Raw genomic sequence first — 27,501 nt, forward strand, 5'->3', positions numbered from 1 at the left:
CCCGTGTATACGTGAATATTCAAAAGGCGCGGAGTTGCCAAAAACGAGCTACACAGATGCGGGGGATAAATAGGCGTCTTTTCTCTTTATATCCGCAACACACGACACAGCGCGCACAACAGGTGGCGCGTTCGCGAAGTAAGAGGTAGTGTTCCTGTATATGAGCATATACAGGAACACTAGTAAAAGGGACTTCCTCCTGTGCGAGGTGCGCTGTTCAGGCGGCGGCTGGCAGCAGCCAAGAGCACGCGACAGTCGAACGCGTCCAAGTCAGCGGTATAAAGAGTGAGAGACCGCCCAGCTGCTTTCTCATTCTCCAGCCTATCGGCACCTTGTATAACGCTTAATCGCTACCTCGTGTACAGACACCGAGAGTTGATTTGTGACCTAGGTTCTATCGAAGTTCTCTCCGCACGTCGATATGTACTATGCGCATACACTGGACACCGTAGATACTTTTTTTTGTTTTTTTTTGCTGCTGTCGCCCGCCCTCAGCAATTTAGTACTACTAAATACATGCCCGATGTGAGCGACTGTCCTAGAAGCGGATAGAAGTCGTGAAATATCTTTCACCCTGTTCAATAGAAGTAGCTCGACTCTGAGGTGCGCGATTAAGAAAAGTCAGCCCGGCATCATTGGTGCTCGGTGTAGAATCTCCTTCTCCATTGTCAGCAGTGAAATTCATCCATTAGCTGTCGAGAGGTGGCAGCTCCCCTTGCACAATCTTCTGGCCGAACAAGCAGCGAAACCGAAAGGGTGGGAAATACGCTTCACGGCATCCCATAACGTCTACGATCTTCCAAGCGTGTAGCTAAATTGCACTAAGAGCATTCGCGAACAGTGGTGACGGGGACAGCAAGAGGCAGCTGTGGTGCTTCAATTATGATATACAATCGTGCAGGAAAGAGACAGGAATGCAGATACGATAATAGATATGGTGGTCGGAGATACGTGGAGACAATCGGTTTCCCACCACCTTTATAATCGTTGTCGATATCTTTTGCCTCTTACCATAAAGCGACTTATTTATCAAGCGCTCTTCCATGCTCACTTGAACTACTGTGATTTAATATGGGGAAACACTACATTAACCAATTTGAATAAGCTAAAAATACTTCAGAAAAGAGCTATTAGGGCAACAGAGAACATACCATACCTTGAACACACCAGCCATCTTTTTCTCAAGCATAAAATTGTTACGGCGAACAATATATACAAATGCAGGCTGCTACAATCCTACATTAGTGCAACTCGCGGGAAGCTTGACACATTTCTCATACTTGCAAATCTTGAACCTACTCAAAGTATTTACTTCCATCGGTATAAACCCCCCTGGAAAACTCCATTCTCACGCACTATTTACGGAACGCAAAGGCTTAGCTACACATTACCAAGCACTCTTAACGCATATGAGCAGCAAGACATCGAAATCAAAACACTAAAACCCACCAATGTAGTTAGCTTGTTTCTGTAACTGCACATTCCTTAAATTGTAGTGCATTATATCATTTTCACTAAGCATAGAAGTACGATGCGAATTTGTCTCCTCTTGCTTTATTATATGCAAAAATGACCCTATATGTACAATTTTTCGTACTGGTGTATAATGATTATTGCTTTTGCTTGAGTGTTTACCCTGTCACTTTAATTATTCACTTTTTGCTTGTATATTTACCCTGTCATTGCTCCTACAGGGTGGATGGTGCTTAGTCAAGCTGCAGTATCCGCAGCGTTTTCGCCGTCTCCCCCTTTTTCACAGATGTTTTTGTTTGGTGAAAATAAAACACTGACTGACTGACATATTACTCATGCAGAAAATGTATACCACCACTGACACGTTTTTTTTTTTTTTTTAATGCTGGTAAGAACGCAAGCACCGATTCCAAGCCGCTACAATAGGTCTCTCAGCAACAAGCTATCATCGTGACCTTTTCGAGCGAGCACCCATGAAAATGGTTGTTCCAGAACTGACACAGAAGCGGGATAGAGGCGCCACTGATATCTACGGAATCTTCGCAGCAGCAGCGAATATCGGATTTGCATGCGGCTCTGCAGGCAGGTACTTCAGTATAGTGAATCCTAAGCTACGTGAACACTATAAAGTCGAGTCGAGCAAGCTTGTCCGGGTCCGGGTGTCGATGGGTTCGTATATAAACGCTGGCTAGCGGGTCGGGCTGGGTCATCTGGACTTCTGACTCGACCCGCTTGCGCCGAGTTCAGATAACAAAACTTAGGACAAGATGTAAAGACAGTCAAGGTTAGCGCAAGGTCATGAGTGAGTTGTGAATGGGGAAAGGATGGTTTGGCAGCACGGTCGGCAAAGAAAAAAAAAAAAAAAAACAGTACAAGGGGGATAAGCATCACGCTTTCACTCGCCATCTTGTTTCATCACGCCCAATATATCCCAGAATAGGAGAGGGAGAACACTTGCGAAGGACGTCTCACAGAATGACAACAAGCTCACATCGAAACATAATATATATCGTGACAGCTGTATCCTGCACAGTGTTAGGTCGTGTAGGGGTTTTTCTCGATATTACAAACCAGTGCCAGCCTCACTGTCAGCGCTGGAGATTCGGCATGATTTCTATAGATACCGTGCCGCGTGCTTCATATCGGGAACGACTAAGCTAAATAGGAATTAGATGAGTCAACGATGCGATCAAGAAGATCATACGTCCAAGATAACTTTGTCTAAACGAAAGCCAGCACGCTCCGAGCAGCTTTCGTTCGCGCATCTCTACCATGCTTGTCGATGTTGTCTTCTGGGTCGCCGACAACGCATATATCCAGCGGAATTAAATCGGCGAGCAAGTGTGGCGAGGACACCACTGCATGCGATTCCGAGCTGGAATTCTGGCCGTTGTCCAACTTGCCATCTTTCGTCCGCTCCGATTGGCTCAAAACGCCGTGATTCCATAATTTAATGATACGGCGCAATTTTGAGAATGACCGGGATAGCACCCCTGGAGTTGTCAGATTCCACGATGTTGTTCAATTCCGACCCATTGGCCTTTTCATACAATCAGAGAGGCCGATAGCAGCCTATTGGAGAAGACAGTATGGAAAAATTTCACAGTAGGCGCCTCGAGAGCCTTTTTGCTTTCCCAATGGAGGGCGCTTTGAATGCGTTCGTGCGATTTGAATGCGTTTTCCTTCTAAAACACCAGATGTTAGCATATTATGTCCCGCGCTAAGCCTCCAGTTATGCATCTTTATTCCGGTCGTCTAACGGTGGATGTTTCTTAAAAGGAAAAATTAAGTGCTAGCAAAGTTAATCAACTGCAACATTTTAGAAACTTTATCGAAAACGTGATGCTAATATGACAAGTTAGGCAAACACCTATGCATAAAATGTTGTCTCGATGCCTCCATGACATACATACATCTCTTAATCAGCGGTGGACCATTCGGTACAAGGGGAAAGATAATAAAACGGCAATTTATTTAATCACAGATCGCATTGATAAAAGCGTAGAAATCGTTTCTTCAGCTTGCACGAAAGCCGCCGCCTCAACGACGAAAGAGACCCTCCGCAGCGTGTCACGCCACGGAGATTCCTGCTAGATAACGAAGGTAAGCGGTGGTCATAAGCCTCGAAATCGGTTCCTGCAGCTGAAGGCGTCGCCACGGGTGTGTTAGCCTCGGAGAAAAACCGATTAGCGCCCGCAGCTCGAGAAATGCCAGCAGAGCAATGGTGGTTGATATGCAGACCTTATCTATACAAAGTGTGGCGGAACTGATTTTCCACGCTTCTTTCAAGAGGCACACCCGAATCGCGTGAACAGAAGTAGATGAATGAACAGAGGGACACAGTCAGGCGGCTAAGCGCGCTTTGACCCATTTACAGTCTAGACGTGATGCCTCCTTTCACCTAGCGCGGTCTCCCCTTCGAGCCTCCTTTCAACAGAACCGCGCTCAGCCAACAACTACAGCGAGCGCGACCAGCCAAGCGAGATACGAGGCAGAACGCCACCCGACGCTATGCCGGAAGTTGGCTGTGTGTCATCGGCGCCCGCACATATGAGCTGCGAACCCGTTCGTACTTGGTTTTCTTTTTCTTCGCGCGTCCCTTTACTTTGTCACGCGAGATCCGACGGAGGTGGCGTCAAAACAGAGACGGAACTCGCGATGGCTCACTCGGGTTACGGTGATAACACTAATAAAGGTACCGGATACAGCAGGGATTGCGCCGGCGTGCATTCTGCGAGCGACTTGAGCCGGGCTGATGACCAAACGACAATCACAATGTCGGCCGCCAACCGAAACTGTGCGCGACCCATCTGAGGCTTGAAATGCCTGCTGGGCTGAAACATGAAGAACGCAGCCTTTCTTTAGCGTTCCGTTGGACGTGGCAACGGCAAATAGCGTGCGAGTGTTCGAATGCGGCTGACTCGTGAAACGCGCGGCTTCTCGCAAAGCTGTACTGCAAGACTCAAGGCGCTTCTGCCGAATCAAGTTCAAAATCAGGACCGATGCTGTCGATGGGTTTGAGACGTTACGAACACCGCGGCCATTCCACGTCCTTGAATATATACTGCGGAGGTGCGGTTAGGCTGGACGCGGATTGAACAGGGACACAGAGCTGTTGACAACCAGGTTTCATTCCGGTTTTCTTTTGGCTCCGCAGGTTTGAATCTAAGCAACGGCTATGAATGGCACAACCACAGATTAGAAATTTCTGTTCGACGGCTATCGCGATGTAGTCGGGCCAAAGGGTCCCCACTTACCGGAGTCGACGTCCAGCTGCTCCTCAGTCTTGCACCGGTGCAGATCGGCGCTGCGGCCGCCGCTACCGCTGTGGTCGCTCCCGGTGGTCGCGGTGCCAGCGTCCTGGTCCAGCTCCGCGTCGCTCGACATCGAGCGAAGCATGGACGCCGCGTCGTCCTCCTCTGAGTCCATCGACTCCGAGGCCTTCACGAGCAGCGCCATGTTCTCGTACGTCGCGGACGACGACGCGACGGGACTGGGCACGCTGCCTCCTCCGGCGTCGTCGGAGGCGCTCCTCACGGCGCGCGGCCTCTCCAGCTTGCCGAATTCCACGTAATCCGGCTCGGGACTCGAACCCTGGTCCTCTTCGTCGGCGCCCTTGGACGAGCACACTTCGTCGTCCAAGGCCACTGTGTCGTAGATGACGTCGTATCCATCTTGGTCGTCCGTCGACTCGATTACCGGCGCGGTGGGCGGAGGAGGTGCCTCGCGCAGGGGCTGTGGGTATCCGTGTGGTCGGGCCGGCGGCGGATGGGACGGAGCGCTAGCTAGCTGGCTGGCCGGTCGGAAAGTACTGAACGCAGGCGGAACGTCGCTTTGAGCCCTGGAAGCAGCGGGTCCGCTTTGGCTCGGGCCATCATTTGACGGTGACACGGCGGCAGCGATGGGCTCGGCGGTGTCCGATGTCGCTGCCGCATCGTTTTGTGCCAGCTGTGTAACGGCGGAAGGCGGCGGCCACTTGGCACGTTTAGGAGGCGGCGTCGGTGGCTTCCTCCGGCGTCTCAGCTCCTGCGTTTCAGCGGCAGCCTGCGTAGTTGCCGTCGAGCCGGTGGACGCAGCCGCGGCGGAGGAGCCGCTTCTCTCGGAGCTGGCCGAGCGCGTAAACCCACTCACGGCGATCACGGTCACATACGGCTTTCCGTGCTCATCGGTAGTGCCGTTAACGGGCGCTGACTGACTTTCCGCACTGCTGGCAGCTTTGTCGCGCTTCAAGCTTGCCGCTTTTTCGCATGTCGATGACGTAACGCCGGCCGCCGCCTCGGGCAATCCGTTTGAAGTTCCGACGCCGTTGCTGTTACGCGGACTGTCGCCATTTGTAGACCCGGCTTTTCTGTCGCCGGTGTTGTCTCGCGACGACGATCGCTTGACACGTTCAGCATCCGACAGGTACCTTTCAAAATACTGCACCAGAAACTCCTCTTGCTCGAGTTCCTCTCGGAGTTGAGCGACGCGCTGCCTGTGCGTCGACAACAGGGTGCGTAGGTCCTCTTCCCATATCAGCGAAAGTTTCGAGTGGGGAAATCGCTTAGCCCAGTGGCGCTGCAAGTCATTGAAGGCTTCCATAGCGATCGTAAGTACGCACTATCCACACGCCGTCACAACCACACACACACACTAGGACTCAGATGAGATGACACACGTAAACACCGTCGAAAACATCGCACGTAGAAGGGCGCGACCCACACGAGAGCACACAGTACACTACACGCTCCCTGCAACGCTCTCGTTCATCTGCGCCCGTTTCTCGCTTCACTCACGCGCGTCGCTGTCGGCGAAGCTAGTGGCGCCGACTGTGTGTGAGATGTGAAAGCTAGCTTTGATCAAGCCGCGAGCAAACATTTCCTCGGCTCTGTTCAGCCATGTCAGCTTACTACATTTCGGCAACAATGTGCAGCCTATGCAGCGTCTTGTTTAGGTACCCGCTTTCGCGTGTTTTGTGGCTCGTGTAGCTCACGTGCGGCGCGTTCGGTCTCGTATTCTACGGTTCGACCATGCGAGAAAGTGACTGCCATAGACCTGTGTCTTCTGCTTCTCTTGGTCACGGTGCACAAGCGTGGTTACCCGCCTGAAAAGTCGAGCGAAGAAGCATGAGTGAAAACGCCAGTTCCACTTCTGAAGCCATTGAGCTCACATGTAAGTTGCTGTCCCATATCACCATCAATGACAAGAAGGAAGAAATCCAGAGGATCTTAGGCTTGCCTCCGGAGGCCAACCTTTCCAGTGCCGACGCCTCCCTCTACTGTCACTTCGTAACTTCTCTTCTTGACAACCTAAGCGCAAATACGTTGAGAAACGCCGAGGAAGATAGTGCTTACGACGCTGTCGTGATGCGCTGTCCTCCTGAGGACCTGCTTCTCGTGTTGGCGTCCGCTCTTCAGCGTTACAACAAGAGCTTCAGACGCGACAAGGTTGTTGCACTTCTCAGCAAGTTTGTGCAAGGCAATTACCTGCACAGGTTGCTGATCGGACAGTGTCGCCGGAACGTCACTGACTACTCCGGCGAATGGTCGTGCTCGGCTCTAACCATCCTCGTGTCATTGCCCGTACGGATCGCCAACATTCGTGATCAGGATATTCCGAACTGCCTGACAACGAACGCGTACTTCGAGTCCCTTTTCGACAGCATCCTTGGAGCCTTGAGCTACGCCCGCGATGAAGTGGACCGTGGTGCCGATGTTCATGTGACGTTTTTCAGCAGACTTCTTGGTCGAGTGTGTCTCGTTGGACAATCGGAGCTTCTTGCGAAGCATCTCGTTCCAAAGCTAGTTCGCCGTTGCGAAGGCGATTTTATTTTCCGGCGCGTATGCGTGAAAGTTGTCACCTCCGCACTAGACGACTGTATGGAAAGCATGATTGTTGTGCTGCTTTCTGCTCTTCGCGACTACAACCACGTCGACTGGTTTTTAGCTGATTCTGTCTGTACAAACAGCAGGCTTAAGTTCTTTCTTACCATGAAGCTGCCGTTGATGAAAACGTTTAGCAAAGCAATTGTGCTGCAGAATGTCATTGGGTACCTTGCGTCATCAGACAGGAGGAGGCCGATATTCTTTGACTTTGTGAATGAGGTCCTCAGTGTTTGGGGAGACAAGACATTCATGAAGCATCAGAGTGAGGAACAGCAGAAGTATCTTACGAGTGCGTTGATGATATCTCTTGGACACTTGAAGGTGACCAGCTTTGACAAAACCACTGCTGACGGCCTCATGTCTAAGCTACTGCACGGCGTACAAAGCCATATTTCATCGCCAGATGAATGGGTACGATTATACGGCATGATTACAGCGGAGCAGTTTTCCGCTGTACTTCAGCCAGAAGGTCCAAAACTTAACTTCGAGTACAATTGTAACGACGATGTCAACTACCTGTTGTCACTTACAGACATAACTGTTAAACCGTCAGACCCTGTCGAAGCAAGTATGGAGGAAGCTGTTAGTATTGAAGAAGAAACGGAGAAGGCCAATGTGGCCAATAATGATAATATGACCATTGAACTGGATAGTGATGACGACCTTGAGCCCTTTGACATGTCGCACGACACGCCACATGGTGTAAAAAAGCCTGTGTACCTGCGCGACTGCATGGAGGGGCTCCTAGATCAAGAAAACAGAGACTGGGTTGAATCTTGCCTGCAGACTGTAGCTAGCTTGATTCAGACTTGTAAAGATGAATTACCAGATGTAGCTGAAGAACTAGCCAAAATACTTCTTTACCTAGATGACAAGTTTGGCCTCGACAGATTTGTACCCTTGAGACAGCACGCCCAGGTTACCTTGGCTGTAAACAGTCCTAAGGTTGTTGCAACTTACCTGACAGAGCAGTTCTATGGGGCCCACTTGAACATCAGGCAGAGGCTGGACATACTGGAGGTTCTTGCACTGGCCAGCAACCAGCTAGCATCACCACCTACAGCTGTGCCTCCAGTAGCCGAAAAAAGCATTTCAAGCATGGCCGACACACACTGGCAATCTGTCGTGATGGAACGTGTAAAGGCTAAGACACGAATCATCAGCAAGGGTGCCACAACCATCGTGAAGCCTGCCGAAAATCGCTTTTCCGACGTCGCTGGATTCTTCTTCTACCCATTGATGAGTTACTATGACAGGAAGGAGAACACATTTGACCTTTTAGGCGAGGACAGCTTTGTTCTGGCACGTCTCATCTGCACATTGGGTATCGTGCAAGACTCGGCTGCCAACTGCCCGAGGAGTGCCCACATGGCCCGCTGCCTCATGGAGTTTGTGTCGGCCCTGAAGTACCACACAGAGGCCTGTGTTCGTGATGCGGTCCTGTTTGCACTGTCAGTAATATTCATCACCATTCCAACCAGCTTGCTGCTGTCCAGTGGTGAGCACGAACTCGTTGAGATTCGAGAGTGGCTTCAGTATGTTATCGAGAAAGATCCTTTTGATGTCTGCAAGCTAAAGGCAGCCCAAGTTCTGCAGCTGCTGATGTCACAAGTTAACAAAGAGCTCCCAGTTTCAGATAAATAAAGTACATCATTTTATTACATTCCTCATGTACGTGTTTATTATGACAGCTTTATTCCTTCTTTTTCTGCTCTGAACACAATGAAATTATGGTTGTCAATGTACATTCAGTTGCGATGGCAATGTGAAACAGCACTGATGTTAAAGTGATGATGAAGCGATGTTTACCCTAACAAACTGATTTAAAGTACACTTGCTGGTTGCAAATTCTTTGGGTCGTCAGTTGTCACCTTGAAGCACTCGTGATCTTCACACTGGGTTGCTTGTATCCATGTGTTACCAAGTGACCTGAAATATGGCATAAAATTTAAAATTAAATTGTGGATTAACTCTGTAGTGGAGGACTCCAGATTAACTTTGACCTATTGGGGTTCTTTAACACGAAAACAAAGCATGGTACTCAAGTGTTCTGCTTGTTTGTTCTGCATGGTACACTGCCTTCTGCCTGCATCTAAATGCAGCCAGGAATCGAACCCACGATTTAACTCATGCTCAGCGCTGCAATGCCATAGCCACTGAGCCATCGCGGCAAGTGAATATGCCATGAGGCCAGAAACATGGATAGTGATATGTTCATATGTAACATCAGCTGCCGCAAAGAAAGTGTGATCATACGAGGTCAGGTTTCCAAGCCTACCTCAAACTCTAAAAATTTTTCTGCTTATGGCTGTAACACTCAAACCATGGTGCACTAGTCCCATAGACTCTGCCAAGTCATAGTCATTGCTCTATTGTAATGCTTCTCCACTGTTTCTTGGCTATCACTTTGTGCTAAGGTGCTTTTAGCATCTGCTTTAGGCAAGTGTTTCTCAAGCCGCTCTTTATAACAAGAATTGCTGGGACATTATTCGATCACAATGGTGGTGTTGGTCAAGGGCCACACTACCCTGCTCATTGCAAAGTGAAGACGTTTTGAGACAACGTGTGCCATTCATTATGGGGGCAGTTTGCTTTACCTTTGAGTGCTGTTCTACTCATCTACTCTAATTTTATGTTTGCTCTAAATGACCGATCTTACCCATATCGCCTGGACAAGACTTCACGCCCCGGACAATGCAGTTAAAATGTTCTTGGTTCCAACATTATTGTCTAAACTGCATCTACTAAGAAGTGTCGGCAGCTTTCTTCATTGACTGGCAGGAAATTTGACATTTTCACCAACACATCAAGCTGACTTTCCCCGTCTTGACGTCCAAGCAGTGTTGTTAAAAGGCAACGAACAGCAGTGCCTAGTGTTTGCAAAAGTGTGACCCTAACACGATCAACTCTAGACTGTACGGTCAACAAGGCACAGTTGTCGATTGTGTTACAAACATAAATTGTCTGACCTCAGGTTTAATGTGTTGCATGTTCTGGTAAATTTTGCTTGTCGATGTTCAAGAACCTTTCTTTTTTTATGGCTCTGTATGTGAGAAAGCGTGTTTGTTGTTTTAATTTGACGCAGTGAGTGCATATTTTGTGGGTGGGCATGGATTGACGCTTCATGTCCTCGTCAAAACTTGCAAATGTGCACCGAATTGACTAGATATACTTTCTGATCTGTGGACTGTGGAAAAGTCTATTTTGAGATTGCAGAGTGTAGATTATTACTGGAGATTTAATGAACAAGTAAGTTAAGTAAATGAAGACCCTCTCATGTCTTGCTGTGTGCTCCATAAGTGTCAAATACAGTAGTAACATCTAAGGAGTGCAGAAAAAGAAAAAGATATTGCACTGTAAAAGTGAACAAGTGTCATATCATTCAGTTGATGCTGCTTCCGCATTCTGAAACATGAAGCTGGATTAAAATGTGAACTTTAAATGCTATATACGGCAAATGATGTGTAGTCAACTGGACCAAATTCTGCGGCTAAGAATAATTTCTGAGAAAAAAAGAAAAAAATCACCTTTGCATGACACCTCTTCCAGTGTCAGTCTATCAAACAATGTAAAGTAGGAATACCTTATGATGTACAAACTGGGATCATGAAAGAAGTGATCAATTCTTAATAACTTTTTTGTGGTCATCTGCATTTTCTTTCATATCAGGATCAACTAATCTGGTGTGTGTTCCTCAACGATGGGACTTGTCTGCTATCTTGGCACTCAAGAAAGCACACTTTTGGGTTGACAATGGGAGGATAAATTTATGCTCTCAGTAGCCTTTTTGTGAAATAAGTTCTTGTCATTTTTTATTTTAGGAAGTTCACTTATGTGAATAATCTGATGAATGTACCTTATATTATGCTCCATCACGTTTTAAATGGGCTGAGGCAACACCATCCATGATAAAAGAGCTTTAGCTTGTCCATAAACGCATAAGAGTTTGGGGGGTGGGGGCGTGTTTGAGGAATGCCGGGTCACTGGAGAGGTGTATCGGGGGACACAATTCCGGTAGTGACATCTTGTGATGCAGGACTTAACCAGAGATTGCACAGATATAATACTGCAGCAACCTACCATATTCTACTTCGCTGCTGGTGTAAAGCATTGGCAGCGATATAACTGTTAACATGCAGTCCTTTCATGATTTTACTTTGGCAAGAACAATCCTGCTACACCGTTCTTCAGGTACATTGTAATTGCACACAGCGTCACAAGATGTCGCCGAGAGCTTTGCTGCTGTTGTCCATGGCTCCACTAACTCGGTAGTCCGTAAACGATAATAACTATGCAGATAATCTGGAACTCTCTAATACTTCGAAATGTTAGTGCCATGCAGCATGCTGATAGAGCTGTGGGAAGAAGGATATGCAGAGGTCTTTCCTAATTTTAAGTGGTGTTGGCTAAACTGATTTCTTGAGTGGGATCATTATAAAACTGGCCTTATATTGACAGTTAGCATTCTGCACACTCCAGCCCATGTCAGGTTGATCCATTTGCACCACTTGTGCAACACGTGTGGTAAAGCACTGAAAGCAACACAAGATTGGAGCACAGGGTGTGGGCACGTTTTGCTAACTTACAATGCATTGATGTTGTTAATACAACTGCTCCTCAGGAACTCTCCGTGTGCACACTGTATCGACCGGAAGTGCCACTGCTTGTGTTCCTCAAGCGTTGGCAGTGAACCTGAAATGAACAACATGCTAGGTCAGGAAAAGGTAATGGATGAACACTGTACATTTCTTTAGCCTGTAGTGAATAAATGATTGCTGTTAATTGAACATTCTGTAAAAGAATGTGGTGGTTACAACTGATCTGTAGTTTATGACTGTCAATTTCCAAAATTTTGCTGTTTGTAACGTGTGTAGTCCAACTTCCGTCCGTATGCACTGTTGTGCTATTAGCTCTTTTTTTCTGCGTCTTCAATGTGCGGGTGTGTCTAGCACTGTTGTATTTCTAAACAAAGAAATAGTTTGTGGCCACCAGAGTAGCATTTATGACAGCTGCATTAGCTAAACAGAAAAAAGGAAGCTTTGTACAGCTCGCTGAAGGTACAGTGTGCACAAGAGTGTGTGGAATATTTCACAGTTTCCAATTAATTCTTAGACTAAATGAGATGAATGGCATGGTACAGGCTGCATCACCAACTGCAATTGCGCATGGCTTGTGACAATACAGAGTGAAGTAAGAACATATGGTTCATGTTACCACAGGCCACAGTCCTCACTTTCTACTGCTGTCCAAATGAGCACATGAAGGAGCAGGCAGTATCCTGACATAAGAGGAAGTTAATTCATCATATTCATCATCTACATATTCATCAAAATGTAGATAAATGAAGCAGGGACAAAATACAATTGCAGTACTCTTCAGGCACTAAATTTTGAAATGTTATGCTTCTGCATCAGTGAGGGTCCCAAAAAGCACAGCATCTTTCATCCAAAATTTATGGCATCATGGGGAGTAGACGCGAGAATTTCAAGGAGACATTTGCACATGGTTTCGTTTCTGTTTTCACACCATTATCTGCCTTACCAAGCCTCGACTCATAGCAAAGCTTGGCTATTTGCAGTTCCAGAAGTGTAATGTATACTTTCTTTTTACCTCCTGTGGTGGAACAGTGGTTACAACGTTCTGCTGCTGAACGTGAGGTCATGGATTCGATTCCAAGCCGTGGCAGTTGCACTTGAATGGGGCAAAGTGCAAAAAATGCTTGTGTGCTTAGATTTAGGTACACATTAAAGAAACCAAGTCTGCCAAGATTAATATGAAGCTTTGGGATGTTGAACCCCATGAGTCTAATCAATCAATTTAGGTTTACTTGGCATTTCTTCTTAGCATCGCTTTGAACAAGACACGAGTTCACAAGGTTTCATCGCCAGTGCAAGTGCTTCTCACCTCTGACGCTACTGAGCTTGCTATTGTAGCACACTTCAGCGCACGCTCTAGCATTTTCCGGTTGGGTGTCTCGCTGCTGCCAGCTCCTTGCTGCCACCTCCAAGTCGCCGAGTTCGGCTATGCATCTCCTCCACTGGAAAATTTAGGTTGATATCAGACACTTTACTTGTCACAGGACAGATGTTGACAAGAAGGTGGAGGTTAGAATTGTTCAATATTGTAAGGGGGCTTTGACAAGCATTCAGTGCTGTTGTACTTGTGCTTGTATATAAATCCCACTTAAAACGAAGCTAATGAAGCACAAAAATACTCAAATTGTCTTGAAGTCTCCTTACAACCTTACAAGTCTCCTTGTTGAAACGTTGGTTGAAGCTTCCCTTGTTTGCCACTCTTGTTGATCACATTACCTGACAGTTATTTCTGCAGTTTATTTATACACGTGTGCTGCTTTAGTGGTGTACCAACTCAATGGAAAACTTACTTAAGTAGAGCCAGCTGAAAAACAGGCTGATTAATTGAAAGTTTATTTAGTTTGTTAACTGGATGATTGCTTATTGATCACAATGTCAATTGTAACTAGCCAAAAAGCCAATTCAATTACCTTTTTAATCACTTAGTTCAATAAATAAATGTCACAAACAGAAATAGAAAGTAGTTGGGAGTGGTGCCTTGTATATGGCATACTGTCTCTAGTGCCATCACATGCAAATGCCCTCACACAGAGAGTGTTTGTATTATGTGCCTGGCGAAGCAAAAGCAAATTGCCTAAGCTTCCGCCATAAATAAATATACTTTTGCAGGGTTGTTAGGTGTTACGCCATTGCATGCAACTTCTACGTGACTAAATTACTAATCTGCTTTACTGCATTTATAGATGTGTTGTCTTGAAGCCCCCCTGCAATTCAGCAGGGAGCTGCTGTGAGAGGCAGTAATTTGGCTGAATATACAGAATACAGTTGCTAGGGAACCTTTGTTTTATGCTGATAATTCTTCAAGATTGGTCATATAATGCTTTCACCATTGTTTGAGGCTATTTGAAGATTTTTCTTGCTTTGTTTTCCAAGTATTTAAATTGTTATAGGCAGGGGTGGGTTAGGAGAACAAAAGTGCAATACTTAAGAGAGTGGGTGTTCATCTTACCCCCGTATTCAGAAATGCAACTTAACTCGAAGCCCATGCTTTACTTGATTTAAATGACGCCTGGCATTAACGTTCCCAAAGACGCTCACTGCGTTTCCTTTGGTGCGTTCACGATAGGCGTCACTTAGATCAAGTCAAGTATGGGCTTCAAGTTAAGATGCATTTCTGAATACGGGAGTTAGTCTCTAGAGTACATCAACACTACCGAACGGCTACCGCATTGACTGTTTGTTGCAATATTGTTGCAAGTGGTATAGAAAGATTGTTGTAAGTATAGCAGCTGTGTGTGTCACGTCTCCCTTTCATCCTTGTCTTTTTCACGCTCTATAATCCTCACATTGACCAGAAGCATTCATAATGTGTGTGTGAGTTATAGGAACAGATTGCGAATGTTTCTGCTTCTGGTGCTTAGCCAACTATGCATTATTTTAGTTGATAAATGCTCACCAGTGAATAGATGAAATCTTCATTCTCTTCTGCAGCATCGGCCAGCAACACCAGACACGCCATGTTGCAGTACCTTTGTACGAACAATGTTGTCCTCCTCAACTCGCACTGAGTGTCTGTCCTTATATCGTCGTCACTGAGCACAGTACATCGTCTAAAATCCTCAGCACTACATACTTCTTCACTTCCATTTTCTGGTTGTTCAGGCGCATGTGTGCTGTACAGATGAAGGAGGCCACCACCATCGTCCTTGTGTTTTCTGAAGGGTTTGTTGGAGTTCTCCATGGGAACGTCAAGTGCTTCGCCCAGTTCAACCTGAACCACCGGTGGCAGGTCAAATGTGTTCAGAATGTTCTCCTTTGGGGCATCCTGTTCTGCTTTAGCCGCTTTGGACTCAGGCGGCCTAACATACGTTTTGTGCAGAGCTGCAAGCAGGCTTTTCTTTCCAGGCAGTCCTTCCTTACTTCTGCTAAGGGAGGAGCACGCTTCACCAAATTTTGTCAACGCCCGCTGAAACTTCCTTCTGTACAGGCCGAACAGGATCTGATTGTGCGACTGGCACGTCGTGACCTCATCTGACGTCACAGCAGTGTCCTTCGTCCTTTGGCTCTTAGGGTGACTGATAACAGTTGGCGGGACCATCGTCTGCGCCTGGTAGAACAGTCCCGCCGCGTCGAACCCCATGCCGGCGTCATAGTCCTGAAAGACGTTGGCGTCTGGGTCGTGGCGATACGGTGTCGCAGCGGCGGTGCACTCCTGGCCTTGCACTTCTTCGATGTCCTTCAGGACGCGATTCAAGTCCGGTCTGGACACGTACTTCCTCAGGTTCCTCTTGGAGTTCCTGTAGGACGACCGTCGTCTCCGTGTGCTGTCCGTCGCCAAGTTTTCCTGGGAGATTCTGAGACAATCTGCGACCGTGTACTGGAGGTCAGCGAGGCGCCTCAGACAAGCATCGGGTCCCGCGCCGTCCGACGTGTCTTCGGCCGAATCGAAGTCCGAGAGGAAGTCACTGTCGGGCAGGCTCCGCTTTCCCGTCGCCTGCAGTATGGTTGATGCGAGCGGGGCGGATGGGGACGACTGGTTGGTCGTCTGCGACGACATGGCCGAGTCGACGTCGCTGAGCGAGTCAGCCCTTTCGGGTTCCTTGTCCTCCGGAGCTGGCAGCTGGTGCGTGCCGTCATCGTGGGTGTCCTGTTCCTGGATAAGGTTAGCGCTCCGCGACAAGCTTTCCTCGTCGTCCGCGGCGTCTTCGTCGACGTACTTGTCGAGCTCCTTGGGGCTCTCGTTAGACTGCTTATTGATGATGGCCAGGTCCTTGAGCCACGAAGCCTCCAGATAGACGTTCACTACGCGCACGGCGGGGGGTATAGGATATTTCACGGGGACGTCCTGCATTGCCAGCTGTGAGAAAAGAGAGAGACAATTCAATATGTTAGCTATTTGCTCTTGAAGCAATGCAAGGCGAAGGTGGTCTGGCTTATAGAGACGCCATATGTGTGCCGAAACTAATGAAAAAGCTGAGGAATAAGGACGTGCAGATTTGAGGCACTGATCGAACGGTCTCTCTCACCTATTTTTCCGTGAACTGTACATTTAACCGAGATCTATAGTAATTCAACGAATGTTTAAGTATATTATAAGAAGACAATGTGTTATTTCACAGAATACTACGAGCTTTTAAAGACTCGAGTCAATAATCCCGTTTGTAAGCCTTGCAGAAGCAACCCAAGCTGCTTGCGTCTATAAGCTGGCATTGCAATTTATGTCCTTACTGTTATTGTAGACAGTTGCCTCGGAGATCATGGCAGGACCGACAGGACCCTAAGATGAATACTACTTTTCACCTTATATACGTATCTCACTTACTCTTTCCTTCGAGGTAGCCGCCAGGAGCAGGAGCTGCGTTATTTCAGGGGTGAACTGACTTGCCAGCACTCTGAAAGAAAACAGTTCATGCAGGATTTATACAAGACGGGTGAAATAGAACGTAAGGACTGGCAGCAATTTCCTGCGTTGCAGCACCCAGATTCTAAAGAAATTCGAGCGAGACAGAAGTTTTCAGAAATATGGAGGCTTGAAGCGATGAGCAGTAGTCGAACAAGAAGTGCCGCCAAAGCCAACGTTTCAACAAGGGGACTCGTCCTTCCCAGGATGACGTGTGCTTTCCTTAGCAGCGTTTACCTACGTGTGCTAAGTACATCATGGGCACTCCTGTCGTTCCATCATCTTCTGCTGCTGAAAACGCTGCCAGGGAAAGCAGTTGCTGCCCTGAGGAAGACAATCACCCCTGTCAAAACGTTGTCTCCAGCGACACTCCTTGTTCGAGTACTGATCATCAGATTCTATAGGAACATTCTGCTTTAAACTGGTGGTTCTACGGGCATGATAACCTTCTGGTGGTCAAAGTTTTTTTTTTTCAAGTAATAATAATAATGTATTTTACATAAGGTCTATTCTACCAACCCCGAGCTAAAGAACACACCGTTCTCGAATTCCTGCTTTGTTTCATCTCAAGTCGACCATCAATTACAAGTTCGAATGCCATTCTGCCATACCAACATGCTCCCGTTCGTTCGTGCCGAAGATGTCATCTGAATGAAATCACTTGTCCCATCGCCGACAACCGTGATCACACTTCTTTCAAGACCCACTTTGAACATAATTTGAGCTTATCACCCCTGTCTGTAACCCCATAACGGCACCCAAAGTAAATAAATGAGTAAATAATAACCACAGTATAACAGCTGAGCATCAGAGAACGTGCGTGTGGCCTTCCAATGGGCTTTCTTTGTCCGATCGCCTCCTTCCTTCTTTTGTTCGCCCACTTGAGAAGCGCTTGCACCCGACTTATATATTCAGTAGTTGCTAGCGCTAACGTTGAGATTCGCTGTGCGCGGACAAGGCAGAAATTAACAACGACGAGTGTGCAAGATAAGGAACGACGACCATCGTTCGGTTGGCCTTTTTTGCCGACACCTGGATACATCAGCGGTAATGAGCAGAAAACAGCGCTAAAGGACGGGACGAAGAGAAGGACACAGATGACAGCGCTGACTAACAACTAAGTGTTTTTATTCTTTCATTCAGCATATATATGTACTCTATACTACTATCGCCAATAACAAAACACACAAAGAAAGAAAACGATAAGAACAGATATTTAGCATGCGCTTGGGCAATAAATTGTAATCAATGAGACAGGAAAGCTATCTCTTTCGGAAGGAGTGAAATCGAGGGGAGGCTTACACATGCGTCGCCCCTCTTACGGATGTGAAAGGCTTCAGAAGTAAGACGCGCGCGTTCATCGTGGTATTTCGACAAGAAAGTCGGATCTTTAAAAGACGGCTTGCAGCACCATGCATTGCAACGCAGATGCAATTTACTATCTCTAGCTTGTTTCTGAACCTTGTTACGGGAACAGCTAAAAGAAAACAGATTGTTCCTGTCAACTTGTCAATAGAGACTGCAGACCAGTTTAATCAGTTCTTCACAACATACGGTCAGAACAGTGCGCAACCTACTCCCTTAGCTTCAGTGACATCCGACATACCTCGATGTATTAATAATGAATTCAGTTTCTCGAACATTACTAGCGATGAAGTTGCAAGTGTTGTGGCGAACATGCCCACGAATAAAGCGGCCGGGCCAGACGGCATAATGGCTAAGGTAATCAAGGACAAGATTGATTTGTTTTGTGTTCCTTTGTGCAGAATATTCAATCATGCGATACACTCTAGCTTATACCCCGATACTTTAAAAGTTGCAAAAGTTGTTCCGATATTTAAAACTGGTGACCCTAACAACCCGTCTAGTTACAGGCCAATATCTGTACTGAGTGTCGTCAATACCATTTTTGAAAAATTAATTGCTTTCCAACTGAAAACCTTTCTTGATGTTAATCATATTATTTGTCCTCAGCAACACGGATTTGTTTCTAGCAGGTCCACGTCCACGGCTGTAGTTACTCTATCACAGCTTATCCTATCTGCTCTTCATAACCATAATGTTGCTGTAAGCGTATTTATAGACATCAAAAAAGCTTTCGACACAGTTTCACACTCCATTCTTTTAATGAAACTGGAAGCATATGGTGTGCGTAGCGGGGCCCTTGAATTCTTTAAAAGTTATCTTTCTTCACGACAGCAGCAAGTTGTCCTCAAACAGTTCAAGTCTGCATACCAAACTGTTACGTGTGGTGTACCCCAGGGGTCAGTTCTGGGACCGCTTTTATTTTCGCTCTTTATTAATGACCTCCCCAATGCAATACAGTGTTCTCAAATTTTGATGTATGCGGATGACACTGCACTTATCTTTACTGGCAACTCACTTGAGTCAATAGAAAATCCTATTAACAATGAACTCCAACGTATCTCGACCTGGTTTCGTAATAATCATCTAACTTTAAACACTGAAAAAACTAAATATGTTATTTTTCGTTCAAAACAAAAGTGTATTGAATTAAGTGATTTTTCTATATGTGTTGACAACAATGTTATTGATAGTGTGTCTTCTTTTAAATATTTAGGGGTCATGTTCGACTGCCACTTGTCTTGGAAGGAACAGGTGCACAGTGTGTGTAAAAAGGTTGCGTACGGTTGTTTTACCTTGTCTAAGGCACGGCGGCACTTTCCACCTGCTATTCTTAGATCACTGTATTTTTCATTATGTCACAGTCATCTCAGTTATTGCAGTGAATCATGGGGAATCACATACAAAACGTATTTAACACCATTGCTAAGACTACAAAAACGTGCCTTGAAAACCATGGGATTACCTTCTTCGAATAGTTCTAACAATAACATTTTTGACGCAATGCAAATCATGTCATTCACAACCTTACGCGATTACAAAATAGCTCTTATGGTTAATAATATTATAAATACCAACTACCCCTTACCTCTTGGTGCATTCAGTATTCCCGTCCGCAACACTAGACAAGCCAGCAATGGCAATTTTAACCTTCCTATTTGCCATAATGCGTACGGAGAAAGACGAATAGAATTTACAGGAGCGAAAATTTGGAACTCGTTGCCAATTGAAGTAAAGCAAGCTAGGAATTTCAAACTGACATGCAAGAAACATTTTTTGGGAATGGAAGCAAGGCTACAAAGTTAGTTTTTTCTTCAATGTGTTTGTGATTGCTGTCCTATATGTTATTTTGTATTGGACCGCTTACTAGCCTCATTGGCTATCGGTCCAAATATCTGTGTATACATTTTGTTTGTGTTACTCAATAAAGACTTCTTGATTCTTGATTCTTGATTCTTGTTTGAGTGTTCGAGCATGCGGTCATTGGCGCACCAATGGTCAATGACCGCGTCAATGGCCACGCAGTTACTGACGCGGTTCGAAAACAAGCTATAGAGATAATCAGTCGTCACTGCGTTGCAATGAATGGGGCTGCAAGCCGTCTTTTAAAGATTTGACTTTCTTGTCAAAATACCACGATGAACGCGCACGTCTTATTTCTGAAGCCTTTCACATCCGTAAGTGTGGCGACGCATGTGTAAGCCTCCCCTCGATTTCACTCCTTCCGAAGGAGATAGCTTTCCTGTCTCATTGATTACAACTTATTACCCCTGCGCATGCTGAATTCCTGTACCTCTTCTTTTTTTCTGTTTTTCGCGAGAGTGGTAGAGTATACATATGCTGACTGAAGAAATGAAAACATTTGGTTGTTAGCCGGCGCTGCATGTGGTCTGCGACCTTAATTCTCTTCGCTCCGTCGTACATAGCGCTGTTTCGTAATCGTGAACCAACCCGCCCAAATGTGTACCCTTCATCAGCGGCATTCACGCGAAGTGCGATGTCATCGTAGTGCGGTCTTCGCCTGTAATTTACAGCTGCAGCAAAACAGCAATTTACTTGTGTATTTCGGCACCCGAAGATGCGCCGTGTCGCTGCAGCGCATTTGGGAGAGCACAGGCGCCGCCTTACACGGTTGCTTCTGCGTGCCCAGTTCTGAATTTTAAACGACATCTGCGTCTTGCAACGACGGAAAGCTGATCCAGTTGGGAAGAGTCCACGGTGGTGAAAAGGGCAGCTGTGGAAATGGAAGCGCCACGCCTTAACACAGTAGAAATTCACGTTTACCCGCTATGGTGGCTTAATGGCCATGGCGTTGCGCTGCTAAGCATGAGGTAGCGGGATCAAATCCCGGCTGCGGTGACCGCATTTTGATGGGGACGATACACGTTAAGGAACCCCGGGTAGCCAAAGTAATTCGAAGTCCCCAACTAACGGCGCGCCTCATAATCAAATTGTGGATTTGGGACGTAGGACGCCAGAATCTGATTTTATTTTATTTTTTTAATTTCACATTGACCGTGGAACCCGTGCCCCCTAAACTTTTGTGGCCGACTGTATGCAACCTAATCACTCTGACAGATTCACTGTACCTTAAATGCCTTTGAGAATAAATTGGTGTATCTTGCAAGTACTTCGAACACTAGGCATCTTAACTTGAATACATTTATTCCCTAATATTTCGTACTAAATTTTTTAAAGAAGAAGAAGGCGGCGAGTCTAGACGCGTTCTTCGGTTCCCGCATTTCCCCAGCTTTTCTTGTATTTAATCGTCGCGAGCCAATGTTTATTTGTGCGTATCTTTTCCGTGAAGTTGTAAGGACCACGTGGATACCCTTTTGCCACAGTGAGTGACTTTCCACCATTTTACGGACATTCCTGTGCATCCGTTGGCGGCGTCAAACGAGCACTTCGGAGACCACGCCTTGGCCTCCGGGGCGGCTCAGTGCCACTCGTCCGCTACCATCATGGAATATCAAGTAGAGGGAGAAAATATTCTCCCGGAGGAAGTCACTCAAGAGCAGGGATGGCAAACCGCAGGTGCTAGAAGAGCTGGCGCCAAATCGCGGGAAGCTAACCCGAACGCCATGGCGACGCCTTTGGCTCCCCACAGCTACAAGTCTAGCGGCGCAGCGCTGAAGACCAAGATTATTAGGGCAAGCCGAATGCCTGTTCTTCCCAAAGAAGACACGAAGATCGTTATTAGACCAAGAGGTGGGCTGAATATTTCCAAAATTGGAGCGGCCACGGTGGCTGACGCAATACTTGCAGCCTCCGGCATCAGCCAGCACGAGCTCACACAAGACACTCTGTGCCCGAACTTACAGCAAAACATCATGGTGGCCAGCACTCCCAGACGAGAGAATGCCGATCGATATGCCCGCATCAAGCAAATCCGAATCACAGGCAAGATCCACGAACTCTGCGCGTACGAGACAGCCCCGCACTCCACGTGCAAGGGGGTCATTCGTGGCATACCGTTACAAGACGACCCAGCGACGGTGGATGGCAAGATTGTTAACCAGAACAATCCTCTTGCACTAGCAGCCAAGAGAATCGCTCAGACTGGGACCATCATCATCGCCTTTGACGGGCAGCGGGTACCGAATTTTGTCAGGTACGGAACGCTCCTGATGAAATGTTCCCTATATCGAAAGCAAGTGGACGTATGCCACGCCTGCGGAAGACTCGGGCATCGCGCCGATGTATGTCCAACACCGAGCGACGTCATCTGTCGGGGATGCAGCCTGCCAAATCCAGATGAGTAGCATCAATGCACACCAAAATGCAAGATATGCGGCGGTTCGCACCTTACAGCCGGCAAAGAGTGTGCGCATAGATTCAAGACGCCATACATTGATCGCCGACGACGCTTCGAGCGTGCCAGGCAGCAAGAGCAGCTCCCCACGCCGTCGATCGTTCGATCCTCCGATCCGCAAGCCTCATCCAGCACCAACCTTAGGGGCAGAAGACGCTTGCGCTCGAGAAGCCGCTCTACAAGCCGACGGGGCTCCAGAAGTCGCTCTACCTCGAGATCGCGAATCACATCGCCTTCTCCAGCGCGCTCCAGCTCCAGAAGCTGCTCCAAGTCCCGTACTGAGAGCGACTCATCCAACAGCTCACGTCCGAAGACCCCCAACGGCGGTAAAGGCAAGTCCTCTCTAACGTGAGCCGATAGGGCCCGTGGCAACCAAACGCAGGCGTTCAACTCTCAAGACTCGCACGACCTGCGTCTCACGAATGAGCTCGAAGAACTTAGGCGTGCCAATGATAGTCTTAGGAAGGAAAACGCTCTGTTCAAGCAGGAAATCAGTCGGCTAGCCGCCGAGATGGCGGAAATACGAAGATTGGCGCTCACACAGCCAGCTTCTCAGCCTGCCGCACGCTCTTCGGCCATGGACACAGTGGAGGCCCATCCCAAGACGGTTGCAGTGAAGCGGCGTGCCCTGGATGACTCAAGGGGAGACGAAATGGTAGAACTCCTGTCTGATCTCAAGAACGCCATCTCCAACATACAGACAGGTCTCTCTCACGTACAAGAAATGATCGCGCACCCTCAGCTGGGCCTGGTCGCCCTCAGCGCTAGAATACTTAGGCTGGAGGGGACCAGCCACGCATCTTTGCCAAGCACATCTACAGCACAAGTCCCAAAGTTGCACAGCGTCATTGCCTCACCAACGGAGGGTGCCATTATGAATGCGGCACTTTCGCAATCCATTCCCAAGCCCAAACATGGATAACGGAACTAACGTCATAACAATGTGGCAGTGGAATTGCGCAGGGTTCGTCAGCAAACGGGCGACCCTGCGACAATACCTAAAAAGCGTAAAAGAGAAACCCCAAGTAATCGCCTTGCAAGAAACGATCACATCATCACCTATCAAGCTCCCCGGTTTCCTTACGGTGGCTTCCACTGAAGGAGGAAGGGGGGTCGCTATCCTGGTCAGTAAAAAGTTCACGTGCCTTCAGCGAGACCTTGGTCACGCGGACAATGGGATCGAGTACGTCATGGCCGAACTCCTTGTCGACCCCCCTACGCAGCGCTTAAGAAGAAACAGTATCTTCATACTGAATGTTTACTGCAGACCCAGCGTTCACAGAGCCAGGCCTGGTGGTATTCTCAAGAAGGCCGTGCATTTGGCCGGCTGTCAGCCTCTAGTCGTCATGGGGGATTTTAATGCTCAGCATCAGGCGTGGGGCTATTGTACCAATACCAAGAAGGGTAGAGACATATGGGACGCGGCAACGGAGGAAGATCTTACGCTGATAACCGATAAAGACTTTCCAACCAGGAGAGGGAACTCGGTGTGCCGAGATACGACTCCGGATCTTACCTTTGTCAAGAACCTGGAAAACGTCAAGTGGACCAACACAGCCATGGACCTCGGTAGCGATCATTGCATCATCGAAGCGGTGATCAAGGCTGCCCGTAACAATACGAGGACCTTTAGGTTCACTGACTGGGACTTGTTGCGAGCCAACCGCTCCGAGCGCGTCCTTAATGATGATATGGACCTAGACTCTTGGTGCGACGAGATAAAGAAGGATGCGGCTAGAGCCACCAAGGAGGTGACAACCGATCTGGAGGTGGACAGGATGGACAGTAGGCTGGCGCATCTATTGGAAGCCAAGCAGGCACTGCTCGCGAGATGGAAGACTCAGCGCCATAACAGAAGACTACGCAAGAAAATTTCCGATATAAACAAGATGATAGAGGCTCATTGCAAGGTGCTATGCAAGCAGCAATGGGACGAGCTGTGCGACTCGGTGGAGGGCCAGCTCAAGAACGGTAAAAGCTGGGGTCTCCTTAGGCACCTACTGCACGATGGCAACACCAAATCCAACCAGAAGAGAGCTTTGGCGAAAGCTGTCCATTTGGCGACCGACTCGACTCCAGATGAGGCAGTCACGGAGCACCTCATAGACAAGTACCTGGAGGCCACGGACGATCCGGTGCCCCCCCAGTTTCCCGAGTACGAAGGGCGTGACGTACCATCTATGGACGAGGATTTGACCGTGGCTGAGGTCAAGCGAGTTCTCGCATCCCTCAACGGCAGATCTGCCCCTGGGCCCGACGGGATCACCAACAAAATGCTCAAGCATCTCGACGACGCCTCAATCGAGTTCCTTACGCACAAGATGAATGATACCTGGTGCAGCGGCCTCATTCCCAAGAGCTGGAAAGCAGCCCACACAGTACTCATACCGAAGCCAGGTAAGGCGCCGAGCATCGACAATCTAAGGCCCATCTCCCTGACGTCGTGTGTTGGAAAGATAGCCGAGCACGCCATGCTTAACAGCCTCACTGACCATCTCGAGTCTAACGAATGCTATACACACAACATGATTGGCTTTCGGTCGGGGCTTTCGACTCAGGACGCCATGAGACTGATCAAGCACCAGATCATTGACTCTACCTCCGCCGACACTAAGGCAATTCTCGGCTTGGATCTGGAAAAGGCTTTTGACAACATATCGCACGCCTTTATTCTCCAGAGCCTGACAGAGTGTAACGTTGGCAAACGGGCGTACAATTTCGTGCGCTCCTTCCTTTCCTCAAGGTCCACTAGACTCAAGATTGACGAGTTTTTGACCCACGAAATCCAGCTTGGGCCAAAAGGAACACCTCAGGGGGCGGTGATCTCTCCGACGCTGTTCAACATCTCCCTGATCAACCTGTCGAGGGCCTTGAACAAAATCTCGAACATTAACCACACGATCTACGCGGATGACATCACCATCTGGCGCTCCAGTGGATGTGAAGGGCAGGTCGAGGGTGCTTTGCAAGAGGCCATCGATGTGACGGAGCGGTATCTTATCCCCACCGGGCTAAGGTGCTCGCCCGCTAAATCCGAGCTCTTTCTCTACAAGAAGAGGCCCAGAGGCGGTTCACACCGGTCCTGGAAGCCAGCAACAGAGAGCCGCATTACGTTACTCACCGGTAAGGGCTCCCTAGTACCGCGGGTAGACACTATCAGGGTCCTAGGAATGTTTATCGAGTCGAACGGGGCCAATGGAGCCGCCCTCAAACGCATTTGTTCCAAGACCGAAAGCGCCCTCGGCCTGATCCGAAGAATCGCCAACAGGTACCGCGGAATCAAGGAAGACAATCTGATCCGGATTATCCACGCCTTCGTGTTATGCCACCTCGCTTATTCAGGGGCTATGCACAACTGGCTCGTATCGGAGCGCAACAAGATCAATGCCCTAATCAGAAGAGCCTTCAAGCTTGCCCTCGGCCTTCCCATCCGAACGCACACAAAAGACCTCCTCAATTTGGGAATTCACAACACGTTCGAAGAAATCGTTGAAGCCCAAGAATTTTCCCAGTTTGTCAGACTTTCCGGTACCCCTGCGGGCCGAGCCATACTTGGCAAGCCGGGACGTAACCCCACGGTCGTCAGTCTCGACGCTGTGAAGCTGCCTAGCGACGTAAGGTCCAAGATTTACATACACCGGTTGCCACGAAATATGCATCCCACCTACAACGAAGGACGAAGACGAGCCAGGGGTAAAGCTCTGCTCGCCAGTGCCCGCTTGAACAAGGACCGAACATGCTTCGTAGACGCTGCTTCGTATGTTCAAGAAGAGGCCTTCTCCTCAGTGGTCATCGACGGTGATTCTAAAATCCTTAGCTGCGCTACCGTCCGCACTTCTAATTCCAGCGTTGCAGAGCAGGTTGCTATTGCTCTTGCATTAACGGACAGTGTACATGACACGATTTATTCTGATTCCAAGGCCGCTGTCAGGGCCTTTCAGATGGGAATGGTGGCTCCCCAGGCCCTACGTATCATCCAAAATGCCAAAGACATGAAACATCACTCGTTGGCTTGGTTCCCTGCGCACCTTGGAACCATTGAGGGTGCCTCGATCAACCCCAACGAGGAGGCGCACTCGGCTGCACGAGGTTTGACTGACCGTGCGCTGGGCAACGCGTCCTCTCCTGGGCGACCCGAGCCTCTCTGCTCGTACAACGAAATCTGCAAATATAATTATCTGTCAAGAAGACTCCTACCTTCGCCGCACTCCTCGTTGTGCAGGGCCCAGGCAGTCACTCTAAGGCTTCTGCAAACAAGCACTTACCCGAGCCCCGCGGCGCTGCACACAATGTACCCCGAACGGTTCCCAAGCCCGGACTGCCCTCTGTGTGGTGATTATGCGGACTTCGAACATGTCCTGTGGGGCTGCGCCGCTGCCGGTCCCCCTTTCACTCAAGAGGAAATGATGAAGTTAATTAAGGCCCAGGATCAGACCTCTCAAATCCTGGCAGTCCAGAGGGCTCGCGAGAGGGCCGTCAGGTTTCACCTGATGGTCCCCGAGTGGGCCTAGCCAGGTGACGTGGAGCTTGCTTACGTCTATAGTGGACCGAATAAAGTTGTTTCTCTCTCTCTCTCTCTCTCTGTCATAAGACACCTTCACATTTGTTGTGAGGCCGCGCTCAGTGCCAGATGCTGGCTTCAAAAAACGGCTTTTGCTGCAGGCTAATAAAGTTTTCGATATTAATTTTTCTTTGCTTTGTTTTGATTATCACAGCAAAGTACGTTTCGAGTAAAAAACAAATAAAAATAAATAAACAAAGAAATAAAATATTACTTTCGTCTATTAAGTAGGGTACTTTTCGGAATTCAATGTTTAGTACTCCCTTCTATTGCTATTTATAGTGTAGTATTCGGTAACACAAAGATATTTATTGAAAATCCTCGAAGAAGGAGAAGCACCTTCTAGAAGTCTGGTACATAGTTCCCCAAAAAGGACTTCGTCAGAACTGGCTCCTCCCCAATAAGAGTACCCGTGCGGAAAAGCCCGCTTTACATGGAGGCAGTCTGTTATCTTCTCAGAACACCGAACCAACGCATCAATCTTTCTT

The 27,501-nt window shown here is 47.9% G+C and overlaps 3 protein-coding genes across 7 annotated transcripts in view; 1 reads left to right on the forward strand and 2 right to left on the reverse strand.

Moving 5' to 3' along the window:
- The window catches only part of RhoGAP1A (Rho GTPase activating protein at 1A), a 182,862-nt gene extending 176,600 nt beyond the window's left edge, over positions 1 to 6,262 (reverse strand). Inside the window, exon 1 of the mRNA XM_050168134.3 lies at positions 4,731 to 6,262. Coding sequence (XP_050024091.2) covers positions 4,731 to 6,054 — 1,324 coding nt within the window. The 5' untranslated portion in view covers positions 6,055 to 6,262. The remainder of the gene's footprint in view (positions 1 to 4,730) is intronic.
- Positions 6,263 to 6,414: 152 nt separating this feature from the next.
- LOC126518334 (telomere length regulation protein TEL2 homolog) lies at positions 6,415 to 9,000 on the forward strand. The gene has a single exon (XM_050168186.3). It carries the CDS (start codon positions 6,579 to 6,581, stop codon positions 8,979 to 8,981), a length of 2,403 nt encoding a protein of 800 aa, XP_050024143.2. The 5' UTR covers positions 6,415 to 6,578; the 3' UTR covers positions 8,982 to 9,000.
- Positions 8,968 to 27,501, reverse strand: part of HPS4 (Hermansky-Pudlak syndrome 4 protein) — a 48,661-nt gene continuing 30,127 nt past the window's right edge. For 4 of the 5 annotated variants that reach the window (XM_050168174.3, XM_055065164.2, XM_055065160.2 and 1 more), the window contains 5 exons: positions 16,695 to 16,764; positions 14,829 to 16,229; positions 13,242 to 13,374; positions 11,924 to 12,029; positions 8,968 to 9,266 (listed from right to left, as the gene is read on the reverse strand). In XM_050168174.3, the coding sequence (XP_050024131.2) occupies positions 9,161 to 9,266; positions 11,924 to 12,029; positions 13,242 to 13,374; positions 14,829 to 16,229; positions 16,695 to 16,764 (1,816 nt within the window). In that variant the 3' untranslated portion in view covers positions 8,968 to 9,160. The remainder of the gene's footprint in view (positions 9,267 to 11,923; positions 12,030 to 13,241; positions 13,375 to 14,828; positions 16,230 to 16,694; positions 16,765 to 27,501) is intronic. The other variant, XM_055065162.2, reaches the window with a different exon arrangement.

Source organism: Dermacentor andersoni, chromosome 3 (assembly GCF_023375885.2).
Source record: "Dermacentor andersoni chromosome 3, qqDerAnde1_hic_scaffold, whole genome shotgun sequence".
In the NCBI taxonomy this organism is placed as follows: Eukaryota; Metazoa; Arthropoda; class Arachnida; order Ixodida; family Ixodidae; genus Dermacentor; species Dermacentor andersoni.

What these genes read in the sequence shown, in the direction of transcription:
- LOC126518334 (XM_050168186.3), top strand. Translation starts at nt 6,579, where the DNA reads ATGAGTGAAAACGCCAGTTCCACTTCTGAAGCCATTGAGCTCACATGT.